Raw genomic sequence first — 13149 nt, 5'->3', positions numbered from 1 at the left:
CCCCGCAGCGAGTCCCCCCAGCCCCGGAGCTGTGTGGTCTCACAGAGCCATGATGAAGCTTCTGCCCGTTGCCCCCATCCTCCTGCTTCTCCTGACAACGCTGGAAGCCAGACCAAAACCTGCAGGTGAGCCCCGGCCGGTGGGGATTGCCTGGAGGAGAGAGAAGCAAGTGTGTCAGGGCAGTGAAGCCCTCAGAGGACGGCTTGCTGCTTGAGGTGGGGGGGACCTGATGCCTCTTCTTTGGAGACATCCCCAGGAGGATGGAGGATCCTCCTGGGTGCGGCACCCGAACTTCCCAGCGCTGCCCAGGGGAGCGGGAGCCTGAGCCTGGCCCCAGTATGGTGGGTCTGGTGCCACTCACTCCAGGCATGTCCTCAGCTTTGACACAGCCCAGCTCAGGGCTTATCACCCTCCTGCCCATGGGCTCCAACCTCGGCAGGAGGCACAGGCGTGAGGGGGAACCCCGTCCCTGCGTGGGTCTCCTGATAGCGGGGGAAAAAGCAAATCCAGAGGTACCAGCCTCTCTCCTCCAAGGGCAAAGGGGGCTGAATCAATTCCAGTTTAAAAACAGTGAAGGCACCGAATGGAGAAAGGAATGGGTATGTCTCAGAGACCTTCGGAGCAGTTGAGATGGCAGCCCAGGTCTGGGCATCATCCCAAGGGGACTCAAAAGTGTTTGCTTACCATTAGGGCCAAATTCTCCCAGGCTTGGGTATGCACAAGCCAAGCAAAATATGTTCATTGGCATTTTACTTGCTAAACACTCCCAGTTTGCACTGGAAGCAGCACCCATATGTCCAAGAGAGGCTCTTTGGCTCGATCCCCGCCATGTGTGTGCCCTGAGCTGTGCTTTTCACTGTCTCATTTTTTTGCCCTTAAAAAAGCCAACAACAAAGCAAGCCCTCATTTTTGGCAGAAACTGTCAAAATGCAGTAAAAACCGGGGGAAGCTGGAGCTGTGGGGGCAACAGAAGAATTGCCCAAAGCAGTATTTTCATGCTTCGCGCCACAGCAGTGGGAGCCCATGCAGAGCAGAGGTCTGGAGCAGGAGCTGCAGCTTGCGGAGGACAGCATGAGGCACTGGGCTATTTTACACTTTAATGCTCTGATTTGCTGCAGAGATGAAGATGCCACTGCCTAAACCTGTGCCTAAACCTTGCCAGGGCAGATGCTGACAGACAGACAGGTGTTTCTGCAGCCCCTGGGGCCATCGGGTGTGGAAATGCAGGGAGCAGGAGCTGGGTCTGGCTGCAGGGACAGTGTCAGGGAGGAGGGGACACTGCCACAGCCCCACGGCCAGGGCATGTCTCCACAGCCTGTCGCCCCTGCTCCCGTTCTGCCGGCACCCTTCTTGGGTTTATTTGGCAGTGGGAAGGTGCTGCTCTGTGGGGGCTGCCCAGACCTGCCCTCTCTATCCCCCACTGAGCACACCTCAAGCCACACAACAAGGATGTCTCCGCTCCCAGCCCTGCTTCCCACAGGCATCCATGAGGCTGAACCATCTCTTTGCCCCCTTCCAGCCCTGAAGTGCAGGACGGGTCCCTTGGACATCGTGTTTGTGATCGACAGCTCCCGCAGCGTGCGCCCCTTCGAGTTCGAGACCATGCGGCGGTTCATGATGGACATCATCGGCAGCCTGGACGTGGGCCCCAACGCCACGCGGGTGGGGGTGATCCAGTACTCCAGCCAGGTGCAGAATATCTTCTCCCTCAAGACCTTCTTCACACGGGCAGACATGGAGAAGGCCATCAACAGCATCGTGCCGCTGGCCCAGGGCACCATGACGGGGCTGGCCATCCAGTACGTCATGAATGTGGCCTTCACCACGCAGGAGGGCGCACGCCCTCTGCACAAGAGGATCCCCCGCATTGCCATCATCGTGACGGACGGACGGCCCCAGGACCGTGTCACCGAGGTGGCCACCCAGGCCCGGAATGCTGGCATCGAGATCTACGCCGTGGGCATCCAGCGGGCAGACATGAACTCACTGCGGGCCATGGCCTCACCACCGCTGGAGGAGCATGTCTTCCTGGTGGAGTCCTTCGAGCTCATCGAGCAGTTTGGGAAGCAGTTCCAGGACAAGCTCTGCGGTGGGTGAGAGCCGTGGCTGTGGGGGGGCAAGGGTTGCCCTGGTGCCTGCTCATCCAGGCTAGAAGATGACCTTCAGAGGGGTGTTTGGGGTGGCTGCCCTTGCTAGGAGCAGCGTGGACAGGGAAGCAACCTCCCCAGTGGGGTGCTGGGATAGGTGGCCTTTCCTCTTGCTCACCTTTCCTCTTGCTCACCTTTCCTCTTGCTCACCTTTCCTCTTGCTCACCTTTCCTCTGCTGGAGTGAGATAAGGAAAGCTTTGAAAGCATTGCAAGCAAGCACTTTTCTTCACCTGTGTCCGGTAGCTCTGCCCCAAGTGAGGATGTGGTAGCAGCAGTGATGGGAATATTAAAGAGCGGGAAATGTGGAGCTGGTTTCCCTGGGTGTAATGAGGGCGGGTGACATATCCCGGAGCCCCATATACATTTCGGCGTGGCTCTAGCAGGGTCTCCTCCTACACAGACACGTGCATGGCATCTGATGCACGCACATTTGTGTTTAATAAAACGCTGGCCCCATGGTGCTGCTCTGGAGCGTCCAGCCAGTCTCGGCTGGGAGCCGGGAGGCTGGTTTGCACCATGACCGTGCTGGCGCGGGTCAGGAGCTTGCAGACTGGGACCTGTCTGTCCCCTCCTGTGCTGGCGGGCTTTGCTGGAGACCCGGCACTGCAGTGGGCTGGCAAGACTTTGCTCCTGTGCTTCAGCATCTGTTGAAGGGCAGAACGCAGCTGCCAGCCTCTTTCAGGCAGCGTTTCCCAGCCAGGGGGACGTGCGTGCCTGCAGGGCTGCGTTAGTGCCATGGTGAGTCCCTGCTTGCTGGGGTGGGGGGTCCGGGCTGACCAGATATTGCCCGCTGGGGCCCTGATGTGCTCCTGTGCTTGATGCCTTTGCTTACAATGCCCTGCCCGTTGCCTGCCTGTCCTGCTGCCTGCTTCCCAGACAGCTCCACAGGCTCCTGGTGGCATGGACGCGCAGACCTGGCTCCTTCAGCACGTTCCAGCTGAGCTCAAGCTTTTGCTCATTCAGCTCAAGCTCTCAACAGTATCAATTAATATTGAGCATTGAGTTAGCACTCGAGTAGATCAGAAAGCTGAGGCAGTTCAGAAACGTGCCCTGCACAGTGTCTGTGTCTGTGCACTGGAAATTAGTGGGTGAGTGCTGGGGCTGTGTGGGTTGCCCTGGTGGCTTTTGCTGCAGGGACAAGGCATGTGCCGGAGCTGGGGTCCCTGTGCATCTGGCATGCCCGTGTGCCGCTCTGATGCTCGTTCTGTCTTGCAGGGGTGAACACGTGCATGGAGCAGGAGCATGGCTGCCAGCACAGCTGCATCAGCACCCCCAGCTCCTTCTACTGTGAATGCAACCCCGGCTACAGGCTCAACGTGGATGGAAAGACCTGTTCCCGTAAAAACCCTTTTTTTTATCCTAACTCTTGCAGAGGGCTTGTAGTTACATGTCTCATGGAGGGAAGCTGAAATGCAGCAGAGGACCCAGCGAGGCCAGCAGCAGCCTAGGTGCTCTGTTCACTGGGCCCACTGCCTGCCGGGTCTGTAATGACTGCGGACATTCAGCATTGCTAAATCCTGGTCACCTCTCTGGGATGGGACGCTTGGGGCTCATGTGGGCACAATCAGCTGCCTGTCACCTGAGGGGGCTCCGGGCAGTGGGTACCAGAGCATGCACATCCCAGCCACCAAAGTGCAGGGTGGTTTGGCCCTGTATGTTGGGTGCAAAGCTGTATTAGTTGGTCTGGCCACCACCCTGGGACTTTTCCTTCTTGTCTCCTGGTGCTGGGAGCTGCTTTGAAGCCCTGGAGGAGGCCCTGCTCAGCTGCTCCGGGGAGGCTGGGACAGGAGGATGACACGTGTCCTGTTCCCCCGCAGCCGTCAATGCGTGTGAAGACGGGAGGCACGGCTGTCAGCATCAGTGCGTCAGCACTCGTGGGTCGTACTTGTGCCACTGCCACGCGGGTTACTACCTCAACCAGGACAAGAGGAGCTGCTCTAGTAAGTGGCTGTCTCCCTTCCTGTCCCTTCTTCGTTTGCTTCTCGCTCTTTCTCTTCTTCTCTTGTCTTCCCCTTTCTGCCCACCCTTCTCCTTCTCTCACCAGTGATCGATTACTGCAGCTTCGGCAACCACAGCTGCCAGCACGAGTGCGTGAGCATCCCCAACGGGCACTACTGCCGCTGCCGCAGTGGGTTCACGCTGCAGCCTGACAGCAAGTCCTGCAGAGGTACGTGGCGGCACGGCACAGGCTGCGGTGTGTGGCAGATACCTTTATGTCCTGCCCAGTCGCCGGGGGAAGGGCTGTTCCCGGACCACCCTGCCTGGCCGGTGATAACCCTGTGCCCTTGGCTTGTCTTCCAGCCACCGACCTCTGCAACGGGGTGGATCACGGCTGTGAGTTCAAGTGCGTGAGCATGGAGGGTTCCTACCGCTGCGTGTGCCCCGAGGGCCAGCAGCTCCAGGCTGACGGCAAGGCGTGCAGCAGTGAGTACCGGGACGCAGCTCTTGGCATCTTCCTCATCTGGGCTCCGTGCTCCTGGCGAGGGCTTACCTGAAACTAGGCTGGGGGTCTAAGTGGGACTTTGTCTGAGCTGGGTTGGAAGGAGGATGGAGAGCTGGCTGGGCTTGGGGGAGCACCCCGGCTGTTGCAGGGATGGATTGTGGGCTCATGTCCTCAGAGACATGGTCCAGAAGATGCAGCAGGAGCTTTGAGAAAAGGTTCAGGAAAAGGGAGACCTAGGAAAGACTTTCAGGGGACACTGGGGTGGCAGTGGAGGATTATGGTCTGAGACTGCTGGGCACGCTTTGCCCTGCTTCCCGGCCTCACCTCGGCTGCAGGTCCAGGGGGTTCACACAGCATCCTGAAGCCCAGCAGCTCTGCCCCAGCCCTGGGCATCCTCACCCCGACAGTGCCCCTGGCCAAGCTGGTCCCTTCTCACCTTCCCCCTGTGCCCACAGAGTGCGGGGCTGGGCACGTTGACCTGGTGATGGTGATCGATGGCTCCAAGAGTGTCCGGCCCCAAAACTTTGAGCTGGTGAAGCAGTTTGTGAACCGCATCGTGGACCTGCTGGAGGTGTCACCCCATGGCACGCGGGTGGGGCTGGTGCAGTACTCCAGCCGCGTCCGCACCGAGTTCCCCCTCAACAAGTACCACAGCGCGGATGAGATCAAGAAGGCGGTGATGGAGGTGGAGTACATGGAGAAAGGCACCATGACAGGTCTTGCCCTCAAGCACATGGTGGAGCACAGCTTCTCTGAGCTGGAAGGTGCCAGGCCTCTCTCCCACAACGTGCCCAGAATCGGGCTCGTCTTCACAGATGGGCGCTCCCAGGATGACATCTCCGAATGGGCCAGGAGAGCAAAGGAGTCAGGTGCGGGGGAGCTGGGGAACCCCAAATTGCAGTGCTTTGGGCATCCTAGGATGGTTCCTCGGGATGGTTGGCTCTGGGGGAGGCTGCAGCATCCAGCCTTGGGGTGCTGCATCGCCCGGGTCCGCAGGGGGAGAAGTGCCTCTGCTGTGGTCGCAGGGTGCTGTGAGCAGCATCCTTCATGCAGCAGCCTGCACCATGGCGGTGGTGCCGCACCCAAATTCCTGCTGTGTTTTTGGGAAGCCCCAGGGAAATCCTGCATTCTTGACTGCCCAGGGGAAATTCTGCAGCCTTGGCTTTACTCCCTCTGGGCTTGGGGCTGCTTGGTGTGGGGTGGCTGGCACAGTGCTCAGGGTCCATCCTTGCTATGCAGGGATTGTCATGTTCGCTGTGGGCGTTGGCAAGGCTGTGGAAGAGGAGCTGAGAGCAATTGCCTCTGAGCCAGTGGAGCAGCACTTCTCCTACTCGGCGGACTTCACCACCATGACCCACCTCGTGGAGAACTTCAAGCTGAACATCTGCCCAGGTGGGTGCCCTCAGCCCTGACCAAGCCAGGGGCTCAGCCCTGAGCTGGAGGGAGCCCTTCTTTCCCTGCTGGGGTGGTTTGTGTGTCTGTCACCTTTTGTCTCGTGCCCCAGGGCCGATCTGGGCTAGTGTGAGCCTAGGGTATCTCTGGATCTCATCAGGCTGTTGTGGGTATAGAGGTGGGTCTCAGGGAGGTATTTGGAAGAGGAAGAGGTGCAGCTGGGGGTTTTAATGTAAAAGGGATGGCTTATGAGCATCCACTCCAGTGCCATTGCGTGGGCAGAGTCTGGGGTCTCACCCTGCCTTGAGGGATGCTGCCCTAGCTCCAAGGGTGGTCCGTCTCCTCAGCCAGACCTGCACTTCTCTTGGTGCCAGGTGGAGGAGGACCGTGCTGAGTTACTGTGGGGTTCTCCCTGCCCTGGGGCAGGCTGGGGCTCCCCAGTGCTCTTGTGGCCCCCGGGGGCTCCTGTGGGGCTGCAGACGTTGGGTCAGCAGCCCCCCATGGCCACCCTGGCTTGATGAAGCTCAGCACTAGCTCTCCTCAGCATGCTGTGATCACTTGCACGGCAGCTTTACGGTATGCCTGGTGGAATGCCTGGTGGGATGCCTGGCAGCAAGGTCACTGGGCTCGCAGGGATGCAGCCTGGTGAAAAGGAGCGAGGCTGGAAAAAAAGAAAACAGGAGAGCCCCAAGGCTCAGGTCCAGTCCGGGAGGTGGCTGTAAGGACAAGGGACTCATGCTGTGTGGGAGCAGGGGGGAGCCAAGCACCGTGGGGCCATGGCTCTGACTGTCCCCAAACCCCTGCGGTCACAGAGGAGGGCAAAGGGGAGACGGAGATCCGCAGCCCGTGTGAATGTGAGGCGCTGGTGCAGTTCCAGACAAACACCGTGGCCATCCTGCAGAGCCTGACTGAGAAAAATATCCTTTGGGGTGATGCCTGGGCTTGCCGGGGTGCAGGGCAGCCTGGGGACAGACTGCACACAGGGAAGGGAGGGATGGATACATGAGACTGGGGAAAATTTTAGGCTCCTTCAAAGGGAAAAAGCCCTTTGCCCACCAGACCATCCAGCTCACGCTCTTTCCTTAGCATGTTCACTTGCTCAGATGACGGCCAGACTTGAAGACTTGGAAAAGCAGATTGCCAACAAGAAGTGATCCTTGCAGAGGGCTGCAGCGCTCACACAGGGCACGGGGACATACAGTAGCTATGTGGCATTGTTATTGCTAGGTTATTGTAAAGCATCAGTGTTTGTTCTTGTATCACAAAATCCCCAGGGGGATGTGGAGTGTATTTAAAAAAAACAAAAATCCTTAAAAAAAAACCAAAAACAAACTTCAGCAAAAACCCCTGCTGTGAAGCCAAGGGGTTCAGCCGTTGCTGTTGCCTCGTTCCTCCGAACCAGCAAGTCTGGGATGAGGTGGGATGACTGTGTGGGCAGGCTGGGCTTTGGATGAGGAGATACGACACCCAGCCTTTTCCCAGAGCAACTGGGATGAACCAGCCCCTGCGCAGCCCCCCCAGCAAGCTGCTTTGCAAGAGAAAAAAAAAAAAAACTACAGTAATCGCACCCTGAGAGCTTCTGGCATCTCAGCGGCTGCTGCCAAGTGGTGGGGCAGGGAGAGCCGGGCGCCGCGGGCAGCGCATGGGGATGTGGGCCCCCCGGCTCTCCCATCTGGCTCCCGGCACGGTGCCTGGGTGTGCACCCATGGGAAAGTGGGTGGCAGGAATTGGGAGATCCCCTTGCCCCCGTTCTGGGAGAATTGTTTGGGAATTGGTCATTATCTTGTTTTCTTATCACATAGCAAAATGGTAATAATTCTTTCTATAAATATCTATGTGTGTGTGTATATTTCATTTTGAGAGCAGGGTAGTGCTATTTTTAAACACTTCTTTTATATAAAGAAATTTCTATCCTGACAATAAACACCCTGAAGATTTGTATGACATGTCCTTCTCCTTTCAGCTGGGCTGCAGAGCCATCTCTGCATCAGAATGGGGGCCTCTGGCTTTTTCAAAGGCTCCCTGTCCTCAGGCTCTAAAAATCCTTTGGGAAAATCTTTCCTCTATGAGCACCCCAGGATGCTGCAGACTCGGCCTCAGCTGGAGGGAGCCAGCACAGCACGGACACCGTGTCACCGTTCCCAATGTTTGCTTTGGAGCCTGTGCTTGTCAGAGCACAGGGAGCTCATGGTCTACTTTAGGGGGTGTAAACGTGCCAAGTCAGTGGTGCAGGGCTGCTTACACCCATGGGGGATGCGGCCCTGGTGCTGGGATGTGTCTGCTCTGAGCAGGAGAGGCACCAAGCTCCCTGGCTGGCTGCACAGGGAGGGATGCCAAGGCAGCCAGGGACCCATCTCCCAGAGGTACATGGCTTTTTAATCACAGAAGCCCACCTTGGTGTAGCCTCCATGCCCCACAGCCAGGGGGAAGGAGGTCTCCACTTAGTCCTGTCCATTGCATGCTGGCAGAGGCTGCTGGATAGGGACAACAAGTTTTTGGAGGGGTCCTTCACATACCCATCTTGCTTGCTGGTCCTGTACCCAGGAGGTTAGAGCAAAGCAGGAATGAGAGGAAATGTTACTTCTGAACTAGCAATTCATGCAGGAGGGATTTGTGTGCCCAGAGGGCCTCGTGGGGCTGTGCAGGGTGCTGTGCAGCCTGGGCTGGTGGGGGGAGGAGGAGGAGGAGGGTTACAGCCCTGGGCTCACACCACTTCAGCACAGCTCCTTCTCCCTGGGGACACTGTTAGTGGCTCCAGCACCCACCTTGGCCAATTTGCTTTGCAGAGCCTGGGTGTTTCCACTGCCATGAATATTCCTGGTGGGTTTATAGGGCACTTTAGGGGGTGGCTGGAGGACACATCCTGCTGGTCCTGCTTCCAGGAGTGGTTTGCTCCATGGGACTCACGTCCTAGGGGGCTGGAGCTGGGATGCGGCAAGGTTTTGTGTGCTTGAGGCTGGGATTTGGAGCCAAAGAGCAGGAGGATGAAAGCAGGTCCTGGGCTGGGGTGTGGGGCTTGCTGGGACTGCTCTGGGGAGAGGAGCTCGGAAGTGCTCTGATACTTGCTTTACAAGGTGAGGAGTAGCTTTTGTCACATGCAATCAAAAGCACTGGTTCCCTAGTTCAGCATGGGGGTTTGATGGCTTGTGAGCAGGGCTCTTGTCCCAGTTGGCATGGACTGGGGCATTTGTAGCCTCATTGTATCTGTTTGCTGGGCTAGCAAACGAAGCACTGCTGATTAGCTCTGCACAAGATCCCAGCTGGCAACCCCATGGCTCTCCTGGCAGCCCCATATCCCCCCATCAGCCCCATATCCTATCCATGCATCCCCCCGTCCCTTTCACCTACCCTGCAGCCCAGCAGACAGCCGGGGGGGGGGAGGTTGGGAAGGGACTGATGATCACAAACCACTTCCAAGCCAAATCCTGTTGCTACAGAGCACAGTGACCAGAAAGCCACAGCAGTGTTCAGCAACTCCGAAACTGGGGACTGGGACTTCCCTGCTTTGTATGCAGCTCCCTTAGAAAATGCACAGTAACTGCAGGGAAAATTTAAAAAAAAAAAAAAAAAAAAAAGGGGGGGGGGGAGCAATTAGCTGAGTTTGGGATTTAATAACAGGCTTGATTAGAGCATATAACAGCACACCCTGAGGGCATGATTAAGCCCCAGTTGGCCCAATGTAATTTTGGCAAATATTAAGGGAAGCCGTAGACAAAGTGGAGCTGGACAGGCAGTGAGACAGAGAGGCTCGACGAGGGCTGGCAGCACAGCATGGCCCTGGGGATGGCAAAACATCGGTGGGGAGGTGTGGGGGGTGGGAGGCACAGGGAAGAGCAGCAGAAGCTGGGCATCAGCTGAGGTGGGATTTTTGGGAAAGCATCCCCAGGACAGGCTGTGGGATCGCATCTGGGAGCCGGGCCGTGTGTGCGTGGTCCTGCAAAGCCTCATTAATGGCTTTTCACTAGATGGCACCAGACACCAGCGCTAATGAGGGTGCGCTGGGCTGGGGGGCACCCCCTTCTCCCGGGCACCCCGGGGCGGTGGACCAAGCCCGGGAGCAAGTGGAGCATCCTCAGCCGTGAGCTGGGGATGGATGGATAGAGCCTGACGTCAGGCTGAAAGCATTGCATCACCTGGTAGGGGACAAGGGCTGCTTGGTGGGGCACAAGGCATCCCTCAGGTGCTTTGTGCACCCTGCTAAGGCTGGGGCTTGGCCATGGTCAAGCCCCAAGCTGGGGGACCAGGGGCTGCTGGCCTCCCTCCTTGCCATCCCCAGGAAATATAAACTGGAGAGCCCTGCTAAGGCTGGGAAATTGCAGCATCAGCATCCTCAGCATTGCACAGCTCAGGCCTTGCTGCCTCGGGAGGAGGCTCATGAAGTGCTTTTCATGGAGGACAGCATGAGCAGTGTGGGATGGGGATGGCTCTGCAGGACCCTGGGGCAATGGGTGCTACACACGTAGCAGAGTACAACATGGGGACTGCAGGCAGTCCTGTGCACAGAAATGCCATGGTCCAGGTTATTCCATGGGAGTTTGCAACAGAAGCAGATTTTCAACTTTTCCCCTATGGACTCACCGTGGATAAAGCACTATCAAAAGTCCTTCAGATGGATTTCTTCCCCCCCCAGCTTCTCTGCAGCTGAATCCAAGCCTTGCTCCTTGTCTTTTCTCCTTTCTTAGAGGTGCAGCCCCAAGCACCACCTCGGCCAGATCCTGGCACTAGCTGGAAGCACAGCACTGCCCTCTCCAGCCCTGGCATCAGCTGAACACCAAAGGATTGCTTAAAAATTAATCCAATGCTTGCATTTCTCATTAAAAGTGCTAAATTGTTGGTGCACAGCCCAGAAAGTCTATTTGGGTTGGCTAAATACTCTCCCAGTTATTTAATAAATTACTTTACAAAGAGCTAAATACAGCCACAGGATCATTAGGGAAACTGGACAATAATTAACAGATACCCAGTAAGTTAAGGTCCAGTTAACATGGCACATTGAGACATGAGAAGGGAAGTCTGAGCAGAAAAGGGCATAGTGAGTTGCCCACCATGCCCTGGAGGGAAAGCAGGGGCTCCACAGGCTAGGGCAGGGCAATGGCAGGGGACTCAGGGGCTGCGTGGAGCACATAGGGGCAATGCCTGGGCTTTTGCTGCTCCTTGCCCTGCCCAGTTGCAAATCAGGGGCTGCCCCAGCATGCCTTTTGCGGGAACACAGGGAGTACGGCTGCAGCATGCCTTCCCCTTCCAGGGCCTTCCCAGCGCCCGTTTCCAGCACAGCTCGGGTTCCTGCCAGCCCCAGAAATCCCAGGGAAGGGCTCCAGGAACCTGTTACACAAGGCAAGGGGGACATTGACCCATTGGTCGGAAATGGAGTAATTTCCCATTACCCAAGAGCACCTAAAGAAAACAGCTTTGCCCAGAGCAGGGGTACAATCTCCTTGTGAGGGAGAAGATGGAGGCCTGAAGGCTGGTGAGGTTTTTGCGCTCTGAGCGAGGACCACAGCCCTTTATCCCTACAGCCATCCAGAGTTAGGGCTCAGTCACACCACGGATGTTTGGCTGATGACAGGGCTGTATGGAGCTAGTGCTCCTACCCTGGTGAGCCAGCCACTTCCTTCCAGCACCAACCTGCTTCCCACACAGCAGCAGCCACCCGGAGAAGATGCTGGGATTCAGGTGCCCCCCACAAAGCTTGGGAAAGACTCACTCTTGGCCAAGCCAAAGCTGCTTTCCCCACACTAGTTTATGCCACCAGTGGGGCAGGAGCCAGGAGAGGCTGGGGCAGGATTCCTCTGGGAAAACCTCAAAGGATCATCCCTGGGAAGGCACAGGCAGCCCCATGCTGATTTGGATCACGCTGTAAGGTTTGGTTTAGCAGGTCCATGTGGAAACAAGGTAGAAGGGAAACCCACATAATGGACCCACAGAAGGGAACATAGCATGGTCACCACAATGGTTTCTCCTGGACAAGCATACCTTCCCAGCAGAAAGCAGCTCCAGCAGCCTGCTTGGGGGATGATGCCCTAGACCATCTCCCCTTGGCTTGTCCCTCAGCCCCAGGTGTAGCTGCAGGGGACAGTTGTGCAATGGAACAGCTACTTTTTGAGCAATTGAATAATCCCGTTTGTATCTTGTGCAAAAGGCTTCCAGGAAACACAATGCAATGGCAGAGGAAAAAGGGACAAACACCAGCACGTGCCCAGCCCAGCTCCCCACCCCCATCCTCCCCAAGGGTTTAAATGTCAGCATGCCCCAGCTCTCCACGCTCGCACCTCTCGGAGACACAGCAGCATGAAGTCGGTGGCTGCTCTCTTCCTGGTGGGGATGCTCATCCTCTGGACAGAGCTGCCAACAGGTATGAGATGTCCTAGGATAAGGTACAGGGAGGAAAAGCACAGGGGCTGGGAAGGAGCTGTGTTTGCATGCATCCTGTGGGATGGGAGGGGAGAGGAGGGGGGCTTTTGCCAGGGAGCATCTCCCCAGGGCCTCTCAGCTACCAGCAGCATGGAGTAAACAACTCCCTCCTCTTGCAGGCAGTGCCTGGTCCTGCCCACCCGTCCACATCACCTGCGCGATGGTCAACCCACCGAACCACTGCTACACTGACCGGCACTGTCCACGGTACAAGAAGTGCTGCCCAACCTTCTGCGGAAGGAAATGCATCTCGGGGCTACCTTCCCTCACCTACGGTAGGGTCTCGGGAGCCCCCCCTCCTGTGCCCACCTCCCCGGGTAGCAGAGGGGGGATACAGTGACAGTGGCTCTGGGCAGGGAGCTGTGTCCAGCTGCCAGAGCCTTCCACTGTCAGGCTGGCGCAGCCATTGATGGCCAAACGTGTGGGCTGGAGTTACTCTGAGCACCGGACCTAACCTGCTGCTTTCTCTCCCTTTCCCCAGCGTGAGCTCCTGCTCCCAGGACAGACCGAGGGCTTTCTCAGCATCCCCATGCCACCCAGGCACCAGCCAGCTGCCCACACCTCTGCTAAGGCTTGTCCTGCCCAATGCCAGCTCCCAGATAGATGGGGACAGCCACCAGCCTGCGCTCAGAGACCACCTTGGCTGCAGCACCACTTCGCTGACAGCTGCCACACGGTGCTACGTGCCACCTGCTCACCCTCTCCCTCTGCTTCCCCACTGCTGTTTTAACAAATAAAAGAGCTTGTCCCAGGAA

The 13149-nt window shown here is 57.4% G+C and overlaps 1 protein-coding gene across 2 annotated transcripts in view; it reads left to right on the top strand.

Annotated features, from left to right (window-relative positions):
* MATN4 (matrilin 4) overlaps nucleotides 1-13149 on the top strand; it is a 23535-nt gene extending 10386 nt beyond the window's left edge. The window contains exons 2-12 of one of the 2 annotated variants that reach the window (XM_069806590.1): nucleotides 9-125; nucleotides 1520-2089; nucleotides 3364-3486; nucleotides 3966-4088; nucleotides 4193-4315; nucleotides 4450-4572; nucleotides 5047-5460; nucleotides 5831-5983; nucleotides 12123-12335; nucleotides 12514-12669; nucleotides 12876-13149. In XM_069806590.1, the coding sequence (XP_069662691.1) occupies nucleotides 50-125; nucleotides 1520-2089; nucleotides 3364-3486; nucleotides 3966-4088; nucleotides 4193-4315; nucleotides 4450-4572; nucleotides 5047-5460; nucleotides 5831-5983; nucleotides 12123-12335; nucleotides 12514-12669; nucleotides 12876-12880 (2079 nt within the window). In that variant the 5' untranslated portion in view covers nucleotides 9-49 and the 3' untranslated portion in view covers nucleotides 12881-13149. Of the gene's footprint in view, nucleotides 1-8; nucleotides 126-1519; nucleotides 2090-3363; nucleotides 3487-3965; nucleotides 4089-4192; nucleotides 4316-4449; nucleotides 4573-5046; nucleotides 5461-5830; nucleotides 5984-6795; nucleotides 6901-7078; nucleotides 7312-12122; nucleotides 12336-12513; nucleotides 12670-12875 lie in introns of those variants that run through there. The other variant, XM_069806591.1, reaches the window with a different exon arrangement.

The sequence above is a fragment of the Haliaeetus albicilla genome, chromosome 2, assembly GCF_947461875.1.
Source record: "Haliaeetus albicilla chromosome 2, bHalAlb1.1, whole genome shotgun sequence".
NCBI lineage: Eukaryota > Metazoa > Chordata > Aves > Accipitriformes > Accipitridae > Haliaeetus > Haliaeetus albicilla.
This window is presented reverse-complemented; position numbering and strand designations above follow the sequence as displayed.